This window comes from Chlorocebus sabaeus, chromosome 6 (genome assembly GCF_047675955.1).
Source record: "Chlorocebus sabaeus isolate Y175 chromosome 6, mChlSab1.0.hap1, whole genome shotgun sequence".
In the NCBI taxonomy this organism is placed as follows: Eukaryota; Metazoa; Chordata; class Mammalia; order Primates; family Cercopithecidae; genus Chlorocebus; species Chlorocebus sabaeus.
The window spans coordinates 21,830,682-21,854,419 of record NC_132909.1 but is presented as its reverse complement, the minus strand read 5'-3'; the positions used below and the strand labels follow the sequence as shown (position 1 = coordinate 21,854,419).

Here is a 23,738-nt window from a genome sequence, read left to right as displayed (position 1 = left end):
CCCCCAAGGTTTACTGGCGATGGTGACAATGTAGGAAGGGTCCCTCGCTTCATTCAGTGCCTTCTCAGGGGCCCTCTCCAGAACAGCCATGTGTGACATTCTGATGTTGTTGTTTTTATTTACAATAATATACATATTTTTCTGCTGTATGCATGCAACAGTGTACAATCAGACCCAACCCTCAGTGGGGTTTTCTCACACTGTTTCTCTCAAGTGTGGCTGCTCTGATGGACACTGAACACTGATTTCTGAACGAAGCCTTTCCCACAGATGCCACACTTGTAGGGTTTGTCTCCAGTGTGTGTTGTCTGATGTTTATTTAAATTTGACCTGTCAGTAAAGGCCTTCCCACACTCAGCACACACATAAGGCTTCTCTCCGGTGTGAATTCGTTGATGCACTTGGAGCTGTGATTTTTTAGTGAAAGACTTCCCACAGTCACTGCACTCGTACGGTTTCTCTCCAGTATGAATTCTATGATGTGTAATCAACTCTGACTTCTGTCGAAAGGTCTTCCCACATTCAGAACAGATGTAGGGCTTTTCTCCAGTATGAGTTTTCTGGTGCTTACTGAGATTTGACCTGCCACTAAAGGCCTTCCCACACTCGGCACACACATAGGGTTTCTCTCCTGTGTGAATTGGCTGATGCACCAGGAGCTGAGACTTGGAGGTAAAGGACTTCCCACAGTCACTGCATTCATAAGGTTTCTCTCCAGTATGAATTCTTTGATGAGTAATAAAGTTTGACTTGCGGATGAAAGCTCTTCCACACTCGGTGCATACATAGGGTTTCTCTCCTGTATGAATTTTCTGATGAACAATGAGTATTGATTTCTGGTTGAAGGCTTTCCCACATTCGTGGCATTCATACTGTCTCTCTCCAGTATGAATTTTCTGGTGTATATTGAGGTGTGACTTCTGAGTGAAGGCTTTTCCACAAGTACTGCATTCATAAGGCTTCTCCCCAGTATGGATTCTCTGATGTGTAATCAAGTCTGACCGCTGGGTGAAGGCCTTTCCACATTTGGAACATATATAAGATTTCTCTCCTGTATGAGTTTTCTGATGTGTAATGAGATTTGACCGGTTGGTGAATGCCTTCCCACATTTATTGCACATATAGGGTTTTTCTCCTGTGTGAATTCGTTTATGAACATGGAGTTGTGACTTGGAAGTAAACAATTTCCCACAGTGACCACATTTATAAGGTTTTTCTCCAGTATGAATTATTTGATGTGCAATCAAATGTGCCTTCTGAATGAAGGCCAGTCCACATTTCATGCATACATATGATTTTTCTCCTGTATGAATTCTCTGATGCACTGTGAGTGCTGACTTCTGAGTGAAGGCTTTTCCACAGTCACTGCATTCATACGGTTTCTCTCCAGTGTGAATTCTCTGATGAATAATCAACTCTGACCTGTAGGTAAAGGCCTTCCCACACTCAGTACATATAGAAGATTTCTCTCTAATTTGGACTTTCTTATGTGTAATGAGGTTGGAATTATTGCTGAAGACCTTCCCATATTCGGTACATACATAGGGCTTCACTCTTGTGTGAACGCGTTGATGTACCTGAAGTTGTGACTTGGAAATGAAGGATTTGCCACAGTTACTGCACTCATATGGTTTCTCTCCAGTATGAATTCTTCGGTGTGCAATCAAATGAGTCTTCTGGATGAAGGCCTGTCCGCATTCAATACAGATGTAGGATCTCTCGCCTGTGTGGATTTTCTGATGCATCTTGAGTGTGGACTTTTGTGTGAATGCTTTGCCACAGTCAGTGCATTCATGGTGTCTCTCTCCAGTATGAATTTTCTCATGTATACTGAGATCTGAGTTATAAGAGAAGCCTTTCCCACATTGGCTGCATTCATAGAGTTTCTCTCCGGTATGAATTCTCTGATGTCTGAAGAGAGACGATACTTGAAAAAAGGATTTTCCACATTCATTGCATTTAAAGGGTTTCTCTCTCATATGGGTTTTCTGGTGTATAATAAATTCTGGCTTCTGTACAAAAGCCTTCCCACATTCAATGCATACATAGAGCTTTTCTCCTGCAAGAACTTTCAGGTGTACTTTGAGCTGTGACTTCTGGGTGAATATTTTTTCAAATTCAGCGCATTCATAAGGTTTCTCCCCGGGATAAACTTTTTGTGGTTGAGAGGATACTTGTTTATAACTGAGGATTTTTCTACATTGATTATGGTCCCATAATTTCTCTCCTGTTGGAATACACTCATGGTTAGTATAGGAAGACATTTTATCATTTGGTAATCTTTTTAACATTCTTTGAAGCATTATTTTTATTATGACTGTATAAATCTAAATTATGCTTTAAACTATTTCCAAATGAGCCACATTGATGGGGTCTTTTGGGAGGAGAAATGATGTTTGGGTTCACATGAATTATTTTTCTACTATCCTTATAGTCATAATGCCTCTTTGTTGTCAATATTTTCTTGATGAAAGCAACATCATTTTGATATTTATTTTCTCCACTGATAGCTCTCTATTTATCACCAATCGTCACAATTATTCTAGACTAAAATAGAATCTCACATTACTTTCATCATGCCCTTTTCTTTCAATATGGAAAGAAACCTCTTCAGAGATTCCCTGCTGTAAGGTCTGAAACCTAAACTCCTCTGCTCAAATGAGAAACAGGTGATTTTAGTTCAAAGAACAGCTAGCAGAGGCTCAGGGGTATGGTACAAATGACTCATCCAGGCTGAACACAGAGAAAAGGGTGAGGATGAGTAACGTGAAGAGGAAGGCAGTGATAGTGTTGATAGGAAACATTCTGGAAAACAATTCAGCAGTTAGAGGAAATAAACTAGATGAACAGATAACACCATGGACAGATTTGGAAAAAGTAAGGCAAAAAACACTATATATACCACAGCATCATTCAGATAAACGAATGATCCAAACTCTTAATTCACTTACAACATGCATGAAATCAAAAATGTTTCCATCATATAAAACAGTGGCTTATGACAGGCAGAAAAATGGGTGTGGGGGAAACAGAAAAATGAATAAATCAAAAAATAAATAAGAGAGAATCCTGACCCAGACTCATGACGATAGTGTATCTTAAACTGAGGCCTATGATTCAACTCAAACCTCATCAGGTAAACTATAAAAATAAAGCAATCAAAATCAACAACAAAAACGAACCCTGGTCAATGTGGAATCACTCAAGCAACATCAGGAAGAAAGGTCAGGAAGGGCGATTAATCATGTTAAACATAGCAGAAAGATAATCCCAAAGATTAAGTAACAGTGACCCCCAAGTCATCAGCTTATCCAGGCATGAAGGACTGGGAAGAAGTAAGAAATTTCATGGCCACTCCTCTGCAGAAAACAAAAAGAGAGGCTGATTGGACAGAAAGCTCTGAGGCATCTCAAAGTAAAAAAAAAAAAAAAAAAAAAAAAAGGACAGAAAAAAAAGAAAAGAAATAAAGGTGACTAGCAGTAGTGGGAGTGTGTGACAGAGTAACTTTGAAACAAAGCAGATCCGTGAATGTCGTAAGGTAAAAGAAAAATTATGTGGGGAATGTAGGACTACGGGGAATGTAGGGGAAAAGAAAAATGTTAAAGAAAATGAGTATAACCAAGAAAGAAAGATATCTTAATTCTCCTAGATAAATGAAGCAGACTGGCACATGATTCAGAATCCACAAAGCCAAAGAAGAACACAGAAGTGACAAAGGTCAGCCAGGCTCAGTGGCTCATGCCTGTAATCCCAGCACTTTGGGAGGCCAAGGCAGGTGGATCACTTGAGGTCAGGTGTTCGAGACCAACCTGGCCAACATGGTGAAACCCTGTCTCTACTAAAAATACAAAAATTAGCTGGGCATGGTGGCTGGCACACACCTGTAATCCTATCTACTTGGGCGGCTGAGGTACGAGAATCACTTGAATGCAGTAGGTGGAATTTGCAGTGAGCTGAGATCATGCCACTGCCCTCCAGCCTAGACAATACAGCCCAGGCTGTGACCGAAGCTGTGACCAAAAAAAAAAAAAAAAAAAAAAAAAAAAAGACAGAAGTCATCCAGGGAGAATGCATTTAGTGATCTGAGAGGCCAAGGGGCATCAAGCAATATAAAAACATTCAGAACTTTCCAGAAAAAGCATCTTAATAGTATTCCAAGGGTGTTGGTGTTTCTCAAGACAGCTGAGATTTCCTCCCATCTCCCATCTACCTGAGTCACACTCGCTTCACTCACCTGGGCAGCTTTGACGCGGCCTCTCACTCTGCAGTGCCCATGGTTCCTTTCCTTGCTCCAACATGACCACCTCTGCTTCAGGAACTTGATACCCTGTTCATGGGAAATGATAAAGGTCTGGGTCCAGCTAATTGTGTTTCAGGGCCCAGCCAATAAATTCTTTTTCTTTGATGAAGATTTTTTCCTCAGAAAAGTAACCGTAACTTTTCAGGGTAATAATTCTGAGTGCCCTAAACAAATAAAGAATCCTAGACAAATCAAGGACAAAATCATCACCTATTTAAGATGTGGACAGCATTCATCAATGAGAATGCAAGCACTCTCAGTGAGGCCTCCTTTCAGAAATGAAGGTGACTGTGCTTACCTACTGAGAGCAGGTGGCTGTAGGTCTCCAGCATCACATCCCGGTACAGGTTTCTCTGCGAAGGGTCCAGGTGCCGCCATTCCTCTCTGCTGAAATCGATAGCTACATCCCTGAAGGACACTGATCCCTGTAAGGGCACATTCCTGTTCAATGTGCATAGTCAGTTTAGGGGGTTGGAGAGACTATATTTAGGAATATGGAATACGGTTCTTATTGTTTTAAATTTACATTCTCTCTTTAAAAACTCACTCCCATTTCTCTAATACTTTATTATGAAAATTTTCAAACATACAATTTAAAATAATTGTACAGTAAGAAATGTATACCTACCACCTAGAATCTATCATTAACACTTTACTTGCTTTATCATACATCTAAGCCATTCTTTTATCTATCCATCTTGCTTCTTTGTACATTTCAAAGTAAGTTGCAGATGACACCACACTTCCTCCTAATACTTTTTTTTTTTTTTTTTTTTTGAAACAGAGTCTCGCTCTGTTGCCCAGGCTGGAATGCAATGGCATGATCTTGGCTCACTGCAACCTCTGCCTCCCAGGTTCAAGCGATTCTCCTACCTCAGCCTCCCGAGTAGCTGGGATTACAGGAATGTGCCACCACGCCCAGCTAATTTTTTTATTTATAGTAGACATGGGTTTTGCCATGTTGGCCAGGCTGGTCTTGAACTGCTGACCTCAGGCGATCCACCCGCTTCAGCCTCCCAAAATGCTGGGATTACTGGCATGAGCCACGGCGCCCAGGCTCTCCTAATACTTCAAAATGCAAAGCATGAACTAGGGTGTAAAACTTGTTAACCTTTCTTAGGTAAAACTGACATACAATTAAAAGGACCAATCTTTAATTTACCATTTAAAGTTTTGACAACTGTATACACCTGTATAATCCGGGAATTTCTAAGAAATATTTTATATATGTGCATATTTAATAGTTTTACGTATGTTGTGGAACACAGAAATCCCATCAAGAATTTCTGCTATTTGTTCTGTACTACAGTCAGTCCATTACTCATTTTTCAAAACTGGCAATTGAAATAAGCTATGTGGCCGGGCGCGGTGGCTCACGCCTGTAATCCCAGCACTTTGGGAGGCCGAGATGGGCGGATCACGAGGTCAGGAGATGAGACCATCCTGGCTAACCCGGTGAAACCCCGTCTGTACTAAAAAAAATACAAAAAACTAGCCGGGCGAAGTGGCGGGTGCCTGTAGTCCCAGCTACTTGGGAGGCTGAGGCAGGAGAATGGTGTGAACCCGAGAGGAGGAGCTTGCAGTGAGCTGAGATTGAGCCACTGCCCTCCAGCCTGGGCGACAGAGCGAGTCGGGGGAAAAAAAAAAAAAAAAAAAAAGACTTTGAAAATAAATTAGACTGAAGTTTTTTAAAAAAGAAGACATAACAAATTCATTAAGGTATTGGAAAGCAGATGCCTTATGTGGAACACACTGAGGGCCCAAAGAAACAAAAAGTACATGTTACATAAGGGAGTAAGTTTACATTCCATAGAGTTGACAAATTTAACTTGGAAGATACAAAGTGTAACCCAGAATATGGGGTGAGGGGGTCAATGCCCAGAAAAGACAAGAATAAAGGGTCTAGAGATAGAAAAATACACTACAAGTTTAGGGAACAGCAAACAGGTTTACATAAATGGAGAGAAGTCTGCCTGATGAGTCAGAAAAGCCGTATAGGAAAAACAGTTTGGTCAAAGGATGGAATTTTTACTTTCAGTAATGGTAATTAAGGTAATCAGATTTATATCTAAATGTTTTCTAAAGTTCTGTATTACAGGATAACCAAACGGTTGGTGAGGAAAAGCTCTTTTTTATTTTTTCAGACAAGAGTCTCACTCTGTCGCCCAGGCTGGAGTGCGGTGGTGCGATCTCGGCTCACTGCAACCTCCACCTCCTGGGTTCAAGCAATTCTCTGCCTCAGACTCCCGAGTAGCTGGGATTACAGGCACCTGCCACCACACCAGGCTAATTTTTGTATTTTTAATAGAGACAGGGTTTCACCATGCTGGCCAGGATGGTCTTGATCTCCTGACCTCATGATCTACCTGCCCCGGCCTCCCAAAGTGCTGGGATTACAGGTGTGAACTACTTTGCCCAGATGGAAAAGTTCTTTATAGAATGATTCTAGCTAATAAATAAAGAAGTTAGGATAAAATTAAAATACCACCATGTATAACTACTAATGAAATAACAGAGGCAATAATCATTAATGGCTGTTGGAATGTTTCAGTTGAAAGGCTGAAGGGAAGTGCACAATGGACAGATCAGCTAGAAACATCTTCATCCATGAACCAGCTCTTGTGGGCCTGCTGACATGGTATAGTAATTAATTTCATTATACTACTTACGAAGTATTCTTGCCAAAAAATAAAATCCAAACCCCTATCTCACCAAGCCTCCAGATCTAACAAGCCATTCACAGGAGTGGGAAGGAGAGTGAAACATACTGAACAATATGAAGACCAAGACATCAGCTAAATTCAGAAGGTAGCAAATGACCCACTTCTTCAAAAAATTAATTACAAGAGAATGGACATAGAAGGGAATATTTTCTTTCTTAATAGAGACTTAAGAGCCATACTAACTGAATGCAACTTGTGGACTTTCGCTCCTAATTAAAATGAACCAATCTTAAAAACATATTTATGACAATTTAGAGAAATGCAAATGGTGGGTATTAGATGGTATCAAGGAATTACTGTTATTTTGTTGTGTGACATTAGCTTCCTGGTCATGCTAAACAAAAACGAAAAAAGGAATTCATATCTCTTTGAGATATATATCAAGGCATTTTTAGACAAAACATGGTTTTTTTTAGATTTGTTTTAAAATAATCTAGCCACTGAATGGTAGTCGGCTTCAGATGAAGTAAGAATGGCAGAATGGGCCAGGCGTGGTGGCTCATGCCTGTAGTCCCAGCACTTTGGGAGGCCAAGGCAAGTGGATTGCTTGAGGTCAGGGGTTTGAGACCAGCCTGTTGGAGAAACCTCATCTCTACCAAAAAATACAAAAATTAGCTGGTTATGGTGGCAACCACCTGTAATCCCAGCTACCCAGGAGGCTGAGGCACAAGAATCACTTGAACCCAGAAGGTGGAGATTACAGTGAGCTGAGGTCGTGCCACCGCACTCCAGCCTGGGAAACAGAGAGAGACTCCATCTCAAAAAAAAAAAAAAAAAAAGGCCGAATGTTGATGATGACTGAAACTGGGTGACAGGGACAATCAGTGAAAGGGATCTTTATACTATTATCTTCACTTTTGCATATATTTAATTTTTTTCATAACAAAATGCTTATTGAAAACAAAATACATGGTCCTCCAAATTAAAAAAGTCTAACTTGGAATTGCACAATTAAAGGAATGTCTATTACCACATGGAGCTGTATACATTTAAACAAAGTATACTAGAGACTTGAATATCCCTCCCTCACCTTAGCAATTTATCAAAATACTAGACAGGACATCATGAAGGTTATAGAAAAGGCAGATGCAACAAACAACAGCAGAATGCACATTCTTTTCAAGCACCCATAGAAAAGTGAGCATGATAAACCATATCCTAGGCTGTGAAACAAACTTCAACAAGTTTATAAGAATTAAAACAATACAAAGTATGTTCCACAAGGGAATCAAACAAATATTAATACCAGAAACAAAACAGAGAAAATCGCCAAGAAAATGAATAAATAACAAATAAAAACAACTTTAAAAACCCACAAAATATTTGAAAATTAACAGCACTCTTCTTTAATGACCCACAGGTCAAAGAAGACATCGCCAAAACAATATTTAAAATACATAGAGTTCTATGTATAGACAATAAAAATACAACCTATCAAAATCTGTGGGATGCAGGCAAAGCAAGACTGAGAGGGAAATTTATAGTATTAAAGGATTACATTAGAAAGGGAAAAAGCCACAAATCAATAATGTATGCTTCTACCTCCAAAAACTAGAAAAAGAGGCCAGGCATGGCGGCTCACTCCTGTAATCCCAACACTTTGGGAGGCCAAAGTGGGAGGATTGCTTGAGCCCAAGAGTTCGAGATCAGCCTGGGAAACATGGCAAAACCCCATGTTGATCCATAATACAAAAATTACCCAGGTGTGGTAGTGCGCGCTTGTGGTCCCAGCTATTTGGGAGGCTGAGGCAGGAGAATCATTTGAGCCTGGGAGGGCAAAGGATGCAGTGAGCTGAGATGGTGCCACTGCACTCCAACCTGGGCACCAGAGCCAGACCCTGTCTCAAAAATAAATAAATAAATAATAAATTAGAAAAAGAAGAGCAAAAGAATTCAAAAGCAAGCAGAAGGAACTAAATAATAAAAAGTAGAAATCAACAAAACTGAAAACAAAAGATACAAAAACCATTGTAACACAATCCAGTTATTAGAGAACAAAATAATAAAATTGACAAATTCATTGATTGGTCTATTCGTCAACCAGACTGGCAAAGATAAAAAGACATCGATATTAGGAATAAAACAGTAAATATCATTATAGATGCAGCAACCATTTAAAATACAATGAGAAGGCCAGGCGTGGTGGCTCAAGTCTGTAATCCCAGCACTTTGGGAGGCCGAGGTGGGCGGATCACAAGGTCAGGAGATGGAGACCATCCTGGCTAACATGGTGAAACCCCGTCTCTACTAAAAAAAATACAAATAATTAGCCAAGTGTGGTGGCGGGCGCCTGTAGTCCCAGCTACTTGGGAGACTAAGGAAGCAGAATGGCATGAACCTGGGAGGCGAAGCTTGCAGTGAGCCGAGGTCACGCCACTGCACTCCAGCCCGGGCGACACAGTGAGACTCCGTCTCAAAAAACTAACTAACTAACTAACTAACTAAATAAATAAATAAATAAAACAAAATACAATGAGAAAAATAAACACTTCAAGCTAATAAATCCAGTAACTTAGAAAAAATAAGCCAATTCCTCAAACATCACAAACTACCAAAACTCAAACCTTTGAAAATGGATAAGATGAACAATCTTATGACTATTATATTAATTTAACTTTATAATTTAAAAGCTCCTGAAAAAGAAATCTCTAGGCCAGATAGTTTTTACCAGATAATTCATTTTTTTCTTCTTTTTAATTTTTTTTTTTTTTTTTGAGACACAATCTTGCTCTGTTGTCCAGGCTGAAGAGCAATGGTGTGATCATAGCTCACTGCAGCCTCGAACTCCTGGGCTCAAGTGATCCTCCTGCCTCAGCCTCCTGAGTAGCTGAGTCTACAGGCACATGCCACCATATTCAGCTTTTACCAGAGAATTTATCGAACTTATAAAGAAGAATGTGTCATTTTTACATAATCTCTTCCAGAAAATAAAAGAGAGGAAACACTTCCAAACTAATATATATATCTATATATATATACTTGCTTTTTTGTTTGTTTTTGTTTAAGACGGAGTCTTGCTCTGTCGCCTAGGCTGGAGCGCAGTGGTGCGAACTCAGTTCACTGCAAGCTCTGTCTCCTGGGTTCATGCCATTCTCCTGCCTCAGCCTCCGGAGTAGCTGGGACTATGGGCGCCCACCACCACGCCCAGCTAATTTTTTGTATTTTTAGTAGAGACGGGGTTTCACCGTGTTAGCCATGTCTCAATCTCCCGACCTCGTGATCCGCCCGCCTCAGCCTCCCAAAGTGCTGGGATTATAGGCGTGAGCCACCGTGCCCGACCCCAAACTAATATTCTTAAGTCCGGCATCACTCCAGTGTCAAAATCAGACAAACACAGTAACAACAACAACAAAAAACCACACACACACAAAAACTATGGGCCAATATTTCTCATGAATTTAAATGCAAACATTCCCAACAAAATGTCAGCAAATTGAATTCAAGAATCAATGAAAAGTATCATGTACCACAATAAACTGGAATTTATGGGGGAACCCTTTGTACTGTGTTTTCTAACTCCTTATGTATCTATAATAATTTCAAAATAAAAAATTGAAATATATATATTACTTAAAGAAAGATTATTTTCAAAACATACATAACATTTGGGAATAGACAAGACTGGAAGATCAGAGACTCATTGCACAATTGATGAGAGAGAATATAAATTGTAGTTGACCCTGAACAACACAGGTTTGAACTACGCAAGTCCACAGACACATGAATTTTTTTCAATAAAAGTTACACAGTGTGCATGACTCTCCTGCCTCCCCTTCTACCTTCTCCACCTTTTCCACCTCTGCCACCTGAGCCTGCAAAACCAAACCTTCCTTTTCCTCCTACTCCTCAGTCTGCTCAACGTGAAGATGACCAAGATAAAAACCTTTACGATTATCCACTTTCACTTCATGAATATTAAATATAAATATTTTCCTTTTGACTTTCTTTTTTTTTTTTTTTTTTTTTGAGACGGAGTCTTGCTCTATCACCCTGGCTGGAGTGCAGTGGCCGGATCTCAGCTCACTGCAAGCTCCTCCTCTCGGGTTCACGCCATTCTCCTGCCTCAGCCTCCCGAGTAGCTGGGACTACAGGCACCCGCCACTTCGCCCGGCTAGTTTTTTTTTTTGTATTTTTTAGTAGAGACGGGGTTTCACCGTGTTAGCCAGGATGGTCTCGATCTCCTGACCTCGTGATCCGCCCGTCTCGGCCTCCCAAAGTGCTGGGATTACAGGCTTGAGCCACCGCGCCCGGCCCCTTTTGACTTTCTTAATAACATTTTTTCTCTGGCTTACTTTTTTCTAAGAAAGAAAAAGTCGTATGTATGAGCAGGTCTCTGAATTCAGGAGAGGGCATGAGCACGCAGGAAGAACTTGGAGAGAGAAATATATTAAAGATACTTGTGATCATTAATATCTGAAAGTTTTTTTTTTCTTTTTTGAGACGGAGTCTTGCTCTGTCACACAGGCGGCAGTGCAGTGGCGCAATCTTGGCTCACTGCAACCCCTGCCTCCCACGTTCAAGCGATTCTCCTGCCTCAGCCTCCAGAGTAGCTGGGACTACAGGCGCCAGTCACTATGCCTGGCTAATTTTTCTATTTTTAGTTGAGATGGGGTTTCACCATGTTGGCAAGGCTGGTCTTGAACTCCTGACCTCAGGTCATCCACCCATCTGGGCCTCCCAAACTGATGGGATTACAGGCGTTAGCCACTACACCCAGCCTAAATGTATGATTCTTAAAAGCTACTTTTTAAATTTATTAATTTAATTGTGTTCATAGATCACAATTTGTATCTTTGTGATGTGTGTTGATTCGTTTCTGAGGCTTAGAACATCTCCATTTATTAAAAGGAAGGCTTATACACTGTTGGTGGGAGTGTAAATTAGTTCAGGCCTTGTGGAAGACAGTGTGGTGATTCCTCAAAGACCTAAAGACAGAAATAACATTTGACCCAGCAATCCGGTCACTGGGTATATACCCAAAGGAATATAAATCATTGTATTATAAAGACACATACCCACATATGTTCTCTGCAGCAGTATTCACAACAGCAAAGACATGGAATCAACCTAAATGCCCATCAGTGATAAACTGGATAAAGAAAATGTGGTGTATAATACACCATGGAATACTATGCAGCCATAAAAGAGAATGAGATCATGTATTTTGCAGGAACGTGGATGGAGCTGGAGGTGATAATCCTTAGCAAACTAACGCAGGAACAGAAACCAAATACCACATGTTCTCACTTATAAGTGGGAGCTAAATGATGAGAACACATGGACACAAAGAGGGGAACACCACACACTGGGGCCTTTTGGAAGGTGGAGGGTGAAAGGAGGAAAAGGATCAGAAAAAATAACTAATGGGTACTAGGCTTAATACCTGGGTGATGAAAGTCTATACAATAAACCCCCATGATACAAGTTAACCTATGTAACAAACGTGCCCTTGTACCTATAAACTTAAAAGTTAAAACAAAAAGTTTCCTATATACCTGAAATGAATATGCATGCTCTAATTTTCTCTTCATCATACACTTGCATATTCATACCCTACACACACTGAACCCCCAGACCCCAAAACTCATGTCATCAAAAAATGTAATGGGGAATCAAGACAATGTCATGTTAGGCTGGAATGGAGTTTTGACACCTCACCAAATGATCTTACAAAAACAGTTTGTCAGGAAGAAATCTCCTCACTCAAAGATAATAAACATCTGACGTACAAAGATGCTATGAGTTAAAAAAAAAAAAGAGAGGAGATTAAGAGGAATACACTAGAAATAAATTGACATACAAGAGAAGAAATCATATCCTCCATGAATTCAAGAATTCACTAAAACAATTAACTACTTATGGAAAAACAGACTAAGAATATAGTGATATAGGCCGGGCACGGTGGCTCAAGCCTGTAATCCCAGCACTATGGGAGGCCGAGGCAGGTGGATCACGAGGTGAGGAGATCGAGACCATCCTGGCTAACATGGCGAAACCCCGTCACTACTAAAAATACAAAAAACTAGCCGGGCGTGGTGGCGGGCGCCTGTAGTCCCAGCTACTCGGGAGGCTGAGGCAGGAGAATGGTGTGAACCCAGGAGATGGAGCTTGCAGTGAGCTGCACTCCAGCCTGGGAGACACAGCGAGACTCTGTCTCAAAAAAAAAAAAAAAAAGAATATAGTGATATAAATTTCTGAAAAATAAATGAACAGAACTCAGTAAAAAAAAAAAAAAAAAAAAGCAACACAAAAATAAAAGTCTCCCTGAAAAAAATGAAAAGACCCTGCAAAAACAAAAGATGGCAAAGAGCAGATTAAGACAAGTAAGCAACATGAGATGGAAATAAAGTTTTTTTTTTTTAAAGAAAAATAGAAAAAAAAAATAAAAGGAGTTCAATAAAAACATCCAATGAACAAAAGAATACTTGAAGTGGCACTATAGAACTGTTATCATTATTCACAGTACAAATTTAATAAATACTGTCTTAAAGAGTAGATTCGAATATTTAGTTCAAGAAGTTAACGTTATAGAGATGACACACACCAAAAAAACCAAAAAGGAATCCAAACATTCCAAATTACATGGAAGACACACAGAAACAAAGCACAAATATACAGTATATAGTGAAAGATTTATAAAATAGCAACATCAGAAGCATGACATAAAATGCATCTTTCCAGAAAAAAAAAAAAAAGCACAAGAACTCCAAAGGATGACATTAAAAAGATGACCAAAGGCATATCTGGAATTGCCAACAGAAAAGAAATAAGAGCCTCCACCTTAATATTAGATAGGGCTGAATTGTAGGGGAAAAAATATTAAACAATGACACAATGTGACATGAGTTTCAGATGCTGTATTTACTATCAGTGCACCAAACTACATAGCATCAAAATTTATAAACAAAAACTATAGGAAAAAGGCAGGGCATGGTGGTTCACTCCTGTAATCCCAGCACTTCGGGAGGCTGAGGCAGGAGAATGGCATGAACCTGGGAGGCGGAGCTTGCAGTGAGCCGAGATTGTGCCACTGCACTCCAGCCTGGGCAACAGAGCAAGACTCCATCTCAAAAAAAAAAAAAAGAAAAGAAAAAAACTATAGGAAAATATAGATAGAAATACATTTGTGGTGGGAAACTTTAAATAATTTCTCTCAGCTCCATGAGACAAAGTAGAAAAAAATGAGTACTACTATAAAAACCTCAAAGCTATATATCTTATTGATAAGCTATCAAATTTTTTTCAAGTGCCTATGCAACAATCCCAAAACAAAACAAAAAACAAACAAAAAAATACCCGTAATAATCTCTCTAAAAGTAAATTTCTCCAGTGCTGCAATCCTAATCTTATTAAAAGTAAAGTTTTTTGTTTTTGTTTTCAAGACAGGGTCTCACTGTCATCTAGGCTGGATGTAGTGGCAATGTCGTGGCTCACTGCAGCCTTGACAGGCTCAAGCAGTCCTCCAATCTCAGCCTCCCAAGTAGCAGGGATCACAGGCGCATTGCCACCACACTCAGTTAATTTTGGTTTTAGTTGTAGAGACAGGGTCTCACTATGTTGCGCAGGCTGGTCTCAAACTCATGGGTTCAAGCAATCCTCCCGCCTCAGTCTCCCAAAGTGCTGGAATTACAAGTGTGAGCCACCACACATGGCCAAAAGCAAAGTTAAAAAATGAAAATCTTAAAACCTAGAAGTAAAATGTGGTAAATGGTAATTAAAGATTTGGTGGGGTAATGTTCCAGAAATTCATCCTTTTCAGCCAGGCGCGGTGGCTCACATCTGTAATCCCAGCACTTTGGGAGGCCTAGGCAGGTGGATCACGAGGTCAAAGTTGAGATCATCCTGGCCAACATGGTGAAACCCCATCTCTACTAAAAAAAATTACAAAAAACAAACCTGGCGCGGTGGCTCACGCCTGTAATCCCAGCACTTTGGGAGGCCGAGGTGGGTGGATCTTGGGGTCAGGAGATTGAGACCATCCTGGATAACACAGTGAAACCCCGTCTCTACTAAAAATACAAAAAATTAGCCAAGTGCAGTGGCGGGTGCCTGTAGTCCCAGCTACTTGGGTGGCTGAGGCAGGAGAATGGCGTGAACCCAGGAGGCAGAACTTGCAATGAGCTAAGATCCTGCCACTGCAATCCAGCCTCGGCGACAGAGCGAGACTCAGTCTCAAAAAAAAAAATTAGCTGGGCATGGTGGTGCGCGCTTTTGGCCCCACCATGCTACTCGGGAGGCTGAGGCAGGAGAATTGCTTGAACCCAGGAGGCGGAGGTTGCAGTGAGCCAAGATCGCCTCACTGCACTCTAGCCTGACTACAGAGCAAGACTACCTCTCAAAAAAAAAAGAAAAAAGAAAAAAGAAATTCATCTTTTTTATTTAGATTTTTTTATTCATTTGCATTAGATAAATTATTTTTCTAAATTATTTTAGTACAGTTTTGCTATATACCAGAGCTTCTGATATATAGATAGCATTTTTATTGTTTTTGAGATATTTTACAATTTTAGTTCTGACTTTGACTTTGGAGTGGGTTGCTGAGAAAATAGCAGTTGTTTCACTAGTCCCAGTAAAAACCTACTAGGCTATTGTTTTCTTCTACTCTTCAATGCAGTTAGTTAACATATTTGACTTCTGAATCTATCTTCATAATTTCCAGTTCTTTCAGGCATCAAGGTTAACACTGTAAACAAAATAAAACAAAAACCAAAAGCAAGGTTGAGAATAATTTTAGATATTATTCTTTACCCAAAACTTCAGCATAATAACCAACTGTAAAAACGCATGACCTTTCCATTATTTTTTACTGTGTTGGAAATGCTGAATCAACATTTTAATTTCTTCAAGGACTTTGAACCATTTATTCCTACCAATTATATCTATTTTTTGTAAACTTTTATCCTTTTGTTTATACTTTCATATTTTTGGCATGACTTTATATAATATTTATTCATGATTGTCTGAATCTTAGATATGGAAGTAACTGTTCCTCCTGTTTTGTTACATTCTTTTTTTTTTAAGTCTAACTCTGTCTTCCAGGCTGGAATGCAGTGGTAGGATCTCGGCTCACTGCAACCTCCACCTCCCAGATTCAAGTGATTCTCCTGCCTCAGCCTCCCAAGTACCTGGGATTACAGCGGTACCCCGCTAATTTTTATATTTTTAGTAGAGATGGGGTTTCGCCATGTTGGCTAGGCTGGTCTCGAACTCTTGGCCTCAAGAGATCCACCCACCTCAGCCTCCCAAAGTGCTGGGATTACAGGTGTGAGCCACCATGCTGGCCCAGTCTTTTTTTTTTTTTTTTGAGACAGAGTCTCACTCTTGCTCTGTCGCCCAGGCTGGAGTGTAGTGGAGTGATCTCAGCTCACTACAATCTCTGCCTCCTGGGTTCAAGAGATTCTCCTGCCTCAGCCTCCTGAGTAGCTGGGACTATAGGCGTGCACCACCACACCTGGCTAATTTTTGTAGCAGAGACGGAGTTTCACCATGTTGGCTAGGATGGTCTCGGTCTCCTGACCTCATGATCCACCCACCTTGGCCTCCCAAAGTGCTGGGATTACAGGTGTGAGCCACCGTGCCCAGCCACCCAGTCTTTGATGATGTAGATATTTACTCCTTTTTCTTGATTGTCAACACATAGAAGCAACTTGTGTTTCTGTCAAACTCATACCTTAGGTTTTTGTTGTTTTTTTTCCCCCAAATGTCCAGGATTCCAAAAAGCAGCAATTAAATCTATAGTTTTTCCCCTCTATCCACAGGTTAGCTTTGGCACACAAACTTACTTTATTTATTTATTTATTTATTTACAGCGGCATGATCTTAGCTCACTGCAATCTCCACCTCCCAGGCTCAATCGATCCTCCCACGTCAGTCTCCCAAGTAGCTGGGACTACAGGCCTGCACCACCACACTTGGCTAATTTTTGTATTTTGTAGAGACGGGGTTTACGATGCTGCCCAGGCTGGTCTCGAACTCCTGAGCTCAAGCAATTCACCCACTTCAGCCTCCCAAAGTGTTGGGATTACAGGCATGAGCCACCACACCCAGCTTACCACACAAACTTTAAAATGCATTGCTTTATCCAAATGGCTTTTTTTTTTTTTTTCGTTTTTTTGTTTGTTTGTTCATTTGTTTTTTGACACGGGGTCTCACTCTGTTGCCTGGGCTGGAGTGCAGTGGCACAATCTCAGCTCACTGCAACCTCTGCCTCCTGGGTTCAAGCAATTCTCCTGTCTCAGCCTCCCGAGTAGCTGGGATTACAGGCGCCCGCCACATACCCAGTTAATTTTTTGTATTTTTAGTAGAGACAGGGTTTCACCATGTTGGCCAGGCTGGTCTCGAACTCCTGACCTTGTGATTTGCCCACCTCACCTCCCAAAGTGCTGGGATTACAGGCATGAACCACCACGCCTGGCCCCAGATGTTTTTTAATTGTGGTAAAAATACACATAACATAAAAGTTGCCATTTTAATATTTTGAAGTGACCAGTTTAGTGGCATGAAGTACATTCACATTGTTGTGTAAGAACCTTTTACTTTTTATTTTTATTTTTATTTTATTTTTGAGATGGAGTCTTGCCCTGTTGCCCAGCCTGGAGTGCAAAGGCTCAATCTCAGCTCACTACAACCTCCACCTCCCAGGTTCAAGCAATTCTCAGCCTTAGCCTCCCAAGTACCTGGGATTACTGGTGCATGGCACCATACCCGGATAATTTTTTGTATCTTTAGTAGAGATGAGTTTCACCATGTTGGCCAGGCTGGTCTCGAACTCCTGACCTTGTGATTCACCCATCTCAGCTTCCCGAAGTGCTGGAGTTACAGGCGTGAGCCACTGCCCCAGGCCTTACTTTTTATTTCTAATTTAATGCTCTTAGGAAACAGAATTAAGGTCAGGCATGGTGGCCCATACCTGTAATCCCAGCACTTTGGGAGGCCGAGGCGCGTGGATCATGAGGTCAGGAGATGGAGACCATCCTGGCTAAAACAGTGAAACCCCATCTCTACTAAAATACAAAAAATTAGCTGGGCATGGTGGTGCACGCCTGTAGTCCCAGGTACTTGGGAGGCTGAGGCAGGGGAATCACTTGAACCCAGGAGGCGTAGGTTGCAGTGAGCTGAGATGGCGCCACTGCACTCCAGCCTGGCAACAGAGCAAGACTCCATCAAAAAAAAAAAAAAAAGAAAGAAAGAAGAAAGAAAGAAAGAAGAAAGAAAGAAAAAGAAAGAAAGAAAGAAAGAAAGAAAGAAAGAAAGAAAGAAAGAAAGAAAGAAAGAAAGAAAGAAAGAAAGAAAGAAAGAAAGAGAAAAAAAGAAAGAAAGAGAAAGAAAGAAAGAAGGAAAGAAAGAAAACAGAATCAGTATGATGGCAAAGGTTTCTATTTGTCTGCCTTTAGAGTAGTGTACTAAAATGGCCAATAGTATATTTAATGATTTCTGTTCATTTTTACTTAATATAGTTCAAGGATACATTATTACTTTGATAACTTTTATTTGTATATTATTCCTTTTGTAAGTATGAACCATCCTCTTCATCACTTTAAGTGATTTTCACCTTAAATTCCTCATTCCTTTTGACCTATTCCTAAATTGCATCCCTAGCTTTCTTTTGGCTCATTCCTTTATTTTTAAACGAGGATAAAAGCAGCCCCTGACTGCTGAGAGTTAGCCTGGCACTATCAGTTAAACCTCAGTTTTGCTAGAAGCTAGCCTGGCAGGGGCCAGCTAACTCATGGTGTTCTCCATGGTGCTACACAAAAATAATCTCTTGCAACACCAACAGCAAACAAGACCAATCTCTGACCACCATGGTAGAAGACAAAACCAAGAACACTCTGTCATGGTACTTGAGCACAGGCAAAAATCAAATCTTCTTCAAACCACAAAAGTAAAAGTCTCCTTACTCTGCCTAAGAAAAGTGACTGCCAATTATACCTTTACCAATTACAACTTTTGCTTCAATCTACCCTTCATATCTTCTAGATATCTTCTAGATAAAAATGATTAAGATACCCAATCATAAAATTTACCAATAGGAACAGAAGTACAGGTTCAGTGAAATTCAGCTAAGATTCTTATTATCTGTGACTAAAACCCTGAAATGAAATTCTACTATGACTTATACATGCAACAGAAAGACATAAGAATGTCTACTGCTACATAGCTCATAATATAATCTGTATTTTACCAAACAAATATTTAAAAAGCAATGTGTGAAAATTTAGTCTACTATGGCACCTTTTGTGAAATAGAAAAAAATGTGTAGCTGTTTTTACTTGTTTACAAAACTCAGCAATCAAAGAAAAAGAATAAAACTGGTCCTCTATGTTGAGAAACATGGGGGTAGGTGGGGAACGGAGGTGAATGAACCACAGATTCGTGTTTCCCCTGAATTTGTTTCCTATAACACTTTCTTTTTTGTTTTTTTTGAGACGGAGTCTCGCTCTGTCACCCAGGCTGGGGTACAGTGGCGCAATCTCCACTCACTGCAAGCTCCGCCTTCCAGGTTCACGCCATTCTCCTGTCTCAGCCTCCGGAGTAGCTGAGACTACAGGCGCCCGCCACCATGCCTGGCTGATTTTTTATATTCTTAGTAGAGATGGGGTTTCACCGCGTTAGCCAGGATGGTCTCGATCTCCTGACCTTGTGAACTGCCCGCCTCGGCCTCCCAAAGTGTTGGGATTACAGGCATGAGCCACCACGCCCGGCTTCCTATAACACTTTTCAGGGTGTGTTGCCTTTAAATATATTTCTAATGGCTTTTAATTTTTATTTTTTACTATTATTCCCATTTTACCAACATTATTTTTGAACTAAGTGTATATATTCCCTATTTAAAAAAGTAAACTTTCCTAATATACTATCACAATATCTCCAGAGGTATAAGAAATAAAATTATACTCATGAAATAAGAACAAGATGCTAATCAAAAAGAATATTTAGAAAATAAATTAGTTATTAAAAATTAAAATGTTGAATTAAAATGTTGATACTGGTAATGAGAAACTCAAAAGAAGAGCTGGAAGGTAAATGTGACAAAGCTTCCTGAAAAAGAGAGCAGCAAAGAAACAGAAAACAGTAGAGGGAAAAAAAAATGGAGAACCAATATCCAAAAAACAGATATTAAAAAAAAAAGAAAAAGAAAATATTTGTGTTTGAGGAGGCAGTTTAGGAAGAAACAGAGAAATACTTTGAAAATCCCACAGAAAAGTGACTTCTAACCAGGAAAATCTATCCACAGCCCAAAGATCAATGTAGTGTGATGACAAAATAAACAACAGTTTTTCTTGACAATGCACCTCTCCACTGTCACACAGGTGGCCTCCAGAGATGAAGACATTACCCACGTGTTGCTCATTCTCAACAGGAAGATCAAGATTTGTTTCAGGAGCAGCAGGTCTTAAGAGTCCAGCTGCTTCCTGTGGCCCAGCTGCCTCCCTCAATCATGAGGTTCTAGTGCCAGATCAGAGCTTTCTACTCCTGGATTGAATTTCCACCCCCTGGGACTCCTCTTCCTCACCTCACAGGAGCTGTCATGATCCTCTGGAGCCAGGGCTGAGGATTTCTGAGATGAGGTCCAATTAGCTGGCATGGCCACACTGGGTCTCAACCCTTTTCCTCTAGGGTGTGTGAAGCTTGGCAGTCATCTGTGAACTCAAGCAGAGCTGCTCTGAAGAGGTAGGCTGGAGTCTGGAGGAAGATCTGGCCCAGGAGCTCCCCAGAGACACCCAGAAATCTGGAAAGACAATGTTCCCATAGTTAGTCATTTAATATTCACCACATAAGCACTTCCTGGATACATCAAGGTGCAGGTCCCTGAGCTAAAAACCAAAGCAGTGGTTCTCAAACAGGTACGCATTCAAGTTACCTGGAGGACCTGTTAAATGAAACACAGTTAAAAATTCTCAGCCCTACTCCACAGTTTCTGATTCAGTAGGTCAAAAGTGGAACCCAAGAAGTTTCATTTCTGACCGGTGCCCAGGAAACGCTGATGCTGTCAGTACATGGACCACACTTTGAGAAGCAGTGCTGTGGAGAACATAAAATTTAACAAAATCTGTGATAGGTACTAGTTACAGTGAAATATGGGAAAAGTCACGAGAGATGGAATAACATCACTGCAGATTTTTTGAACTGCAGCTCTACCACTTTTCACCTATGAGAACAGAAGTTTCTTCACTCTTTTTCGAGACAGAGTCTCGCTCTGTTGCCAGGCTGGAGTGCAGTGGTGCCATCTCGGCTCACTACAACCTCCGCCTCCCAGGTTCAAGCAATTCTCCTGCCTCAGCCTCCCGAGTAGCTGGGATTACAGGCATGTGCCACTACGCCCAGCTAATTTTTGGTAAAGATGAGGTTTCACCATGTTGGCCAGGATGGTCTCGATCTCCTGACCTCATGATCCGCTCACCTCGGCCTCCCAAAGTGCGGAGATTACAGGCATGAGCCACCGTGCCCAGCCATTTCTTCACTTTTAATTTAAGAAATGAGGATGAAAATGCTGATCTCAAAGTTACAAAAATTAAATGAGATATTTGTAAAGTGCTCAACACCTCCCTGGCACACAAAAATCATACAATACATATCAGTGATTACCATGCATTATCAGATATTAAAACAATATAAAAAATGTAATAAAAACAAGTAAAACAATAAATATACCAGACAATATTGATCTATATATGTGACAAAAGTGGTATTCAAATGAGTGTGCATAAGACATTCATTGCATAAATGGCAGTGATATAACTGGCCGGCCACCTGGAAAAAAACAAACTAGATCTCCATCACATACTATTCACTGTAAGCAAATGCCAGCAGGACTGATCACTTAATTACGTGTATTTGTGAAATTTCAAAGATTACGGAAATAAATTTTAGAAGTATAACACTGTGGTGGGCTGGGAGGGATCTTATTACACATAAGAGGAAACACAGATGCTATAGCAGAAAAATCAGATACTGTTGATTAGATGATATTTCCTAATTTTATGTTAAAATATACCACAAAAAAAAAGTAGGACAAGAGATATGAAAATTCACAGAAAAGGAAACAAATGGCAATTAACCAAAAAGATGCCAACTGGAAAATGCATTGGAGCAATTAGATATAATTTTCCCTCAAAATTTTAAAAACTTTTAAAATGCGGCCGGGCGCGGTGGCTCAAGCCTGTAATCCCAGCACTTTGGGAGGCCGAGACGGGCGGATCACGAGGTCAGGAGATCGAGACCATCCTGGCTAACACGGTGAAACCCCGTCTCTACTAAAAATACAAAAAAAAAACTAGCCGGGCGTGGTGGCGGGCGCCTGTAGTCCCAGCTACTCCGGAGGCTGAGGCAGGAGAATGGCGTAAACCCGGGAGGCGGAGCTTGCAGTGAGCTGAGATCAGGCCACTGCAGTCCAGCCCGGGCTACAGAGCAAGACTCCGTCTCAAAAAAAAAAAAACTTTTAAAATGCAACAATATCCATTGCTGGAAAAGCATTTGGGAAAATGAGTTATTTTATAAATTGTTCGTAGAGCCTGAATTGTTATATTTTGAGCTACTTAGTCATATCTATAACGTATTAAAAATGCACACAGGCCAGGCACGGTGGCTCATGCCCGTAATCCCAGCACTCTGGGAGGACGAGGCAGGTGGATCACTTGAGGTCAGGAGTTTGAGAGTAGCCTGGCCAAAATGGTGAATCCCCGTCTCTGCTAAAAAATACAAAAAATTAGCTGGGCATGGTGGCACGCGCCTGTAATCCCAGCTACTCTGGAGGCTGAGGCAGGAGAATCGCTTGAACCCACTAGGCGGAGGTTGCAGTGAGCTGAGATCGCGCCACTGCACTCCAACCTGGGCGACAGAGCAAGACTCCATCTCAAAATAAATAAATAAATAAAGTGCACACAATTGTTCCTAATAATATAATTTCACATATATAAAGCAGAAAAAGAAGGAAGGACAAATGGACAAAGAACCTTTCCAGAGTGACTACTTTACCTCCCTCTAATTAAGCAGTCAATCTGTGAGGAGACAGACATATTTTTTTAATATATGCTTAATTAATATCTATAACCATACAATCAGAGAACATAATACACCGTTTTTATGTAATATATGTGACATTCATGAAAACTGTCCACGAACTAGGTCATAAGGCAACTTTTCAATTTGAGCATTAAACAGATATTACTTAAAACAAAAAAGGAACTTCTAAATAACTCATGGATCAAAGAAAAAAAAACCACTTAGATTTGAACAATTTTTTATACGAAGATTCACCAAAACTTGAGAATTTTTATATTAAAGAAGACTGAAAATTAAAACGCTGAACTTTCAACTCAGGTTAGAAAGCAAGCTGATTACAGTCCTCACCGATCACCATAGCTGACCCTACAGGCTCTGTCACTGACCACAGACTCCCATCACTGACCCCCAAACCTCAATCACTCATCCCCTCTTAAGAGCCCCATCAATGACCCGAGAAATCCGTCACAATCAACAACGGATGCCACAGAAACCCATCACCGAACCCTCAAAACAATCTCTAACTCCACAGGCAACCTCGACACCCCCTATTACTGGCTCCACAGAAACCCCAGTCGTGACCAACCAAAATCACCTCAAAGATTTCTCGGTATTGGGATATGAAAATACTCCTGACACCAGCGGCAAAAAAGCCTTGGAGGACCGCTTCCACTTCCGGTCCGACTTCTAGCACCTCCCCTTTGTAGGCT

At 40.6% G+C, this 23,738-nt stretch overlaps 1 protein-coding gene across 2 annotated transcripts; it reads right to left on the bottom strand.

Moving 5' to 3' along the window:
• Positions 1-203: 203 nt before the first annotated feature.
• LOC103234590 (uncharacterized) lies at positions 204-23,722 on the bottom strand. Of its 2 annotated transcripts, XM_073016566.1 has the most exons (5): positions 23,624-23,722; positions 20,540-20,755; positions 4,599-4,725; positions 4,235-4,327; positions 204-2,227 (listed from the first exon to the last, which is right to left on the bottom strand). In XM_073016566.1, the coding sequence occupies exons 2-5, from the start codon at positions 20,609-20,611 to the stop codon at positions 210-212; spliced, it is 2,310 nt and encodes a 769-aa protein (XP_072872667.1). In that variant the 5' UTR covers positions 20,612-20,755; positions 23,624-23,722; the 3' UTR covers positions 204-209. The 2 variants fall into 2 exon arrangements, 1 of the variants encoding a protein (XP_072872667.1); XR_497654.3 differs by lacking the exons at positions 204-2,227; positions 4,235-4,327; positions 4,599-4,725 and adding an exon at positions 15,385-15,706.
• Positions 23,723-23,738: the final 16 nt, after the last annotated feature.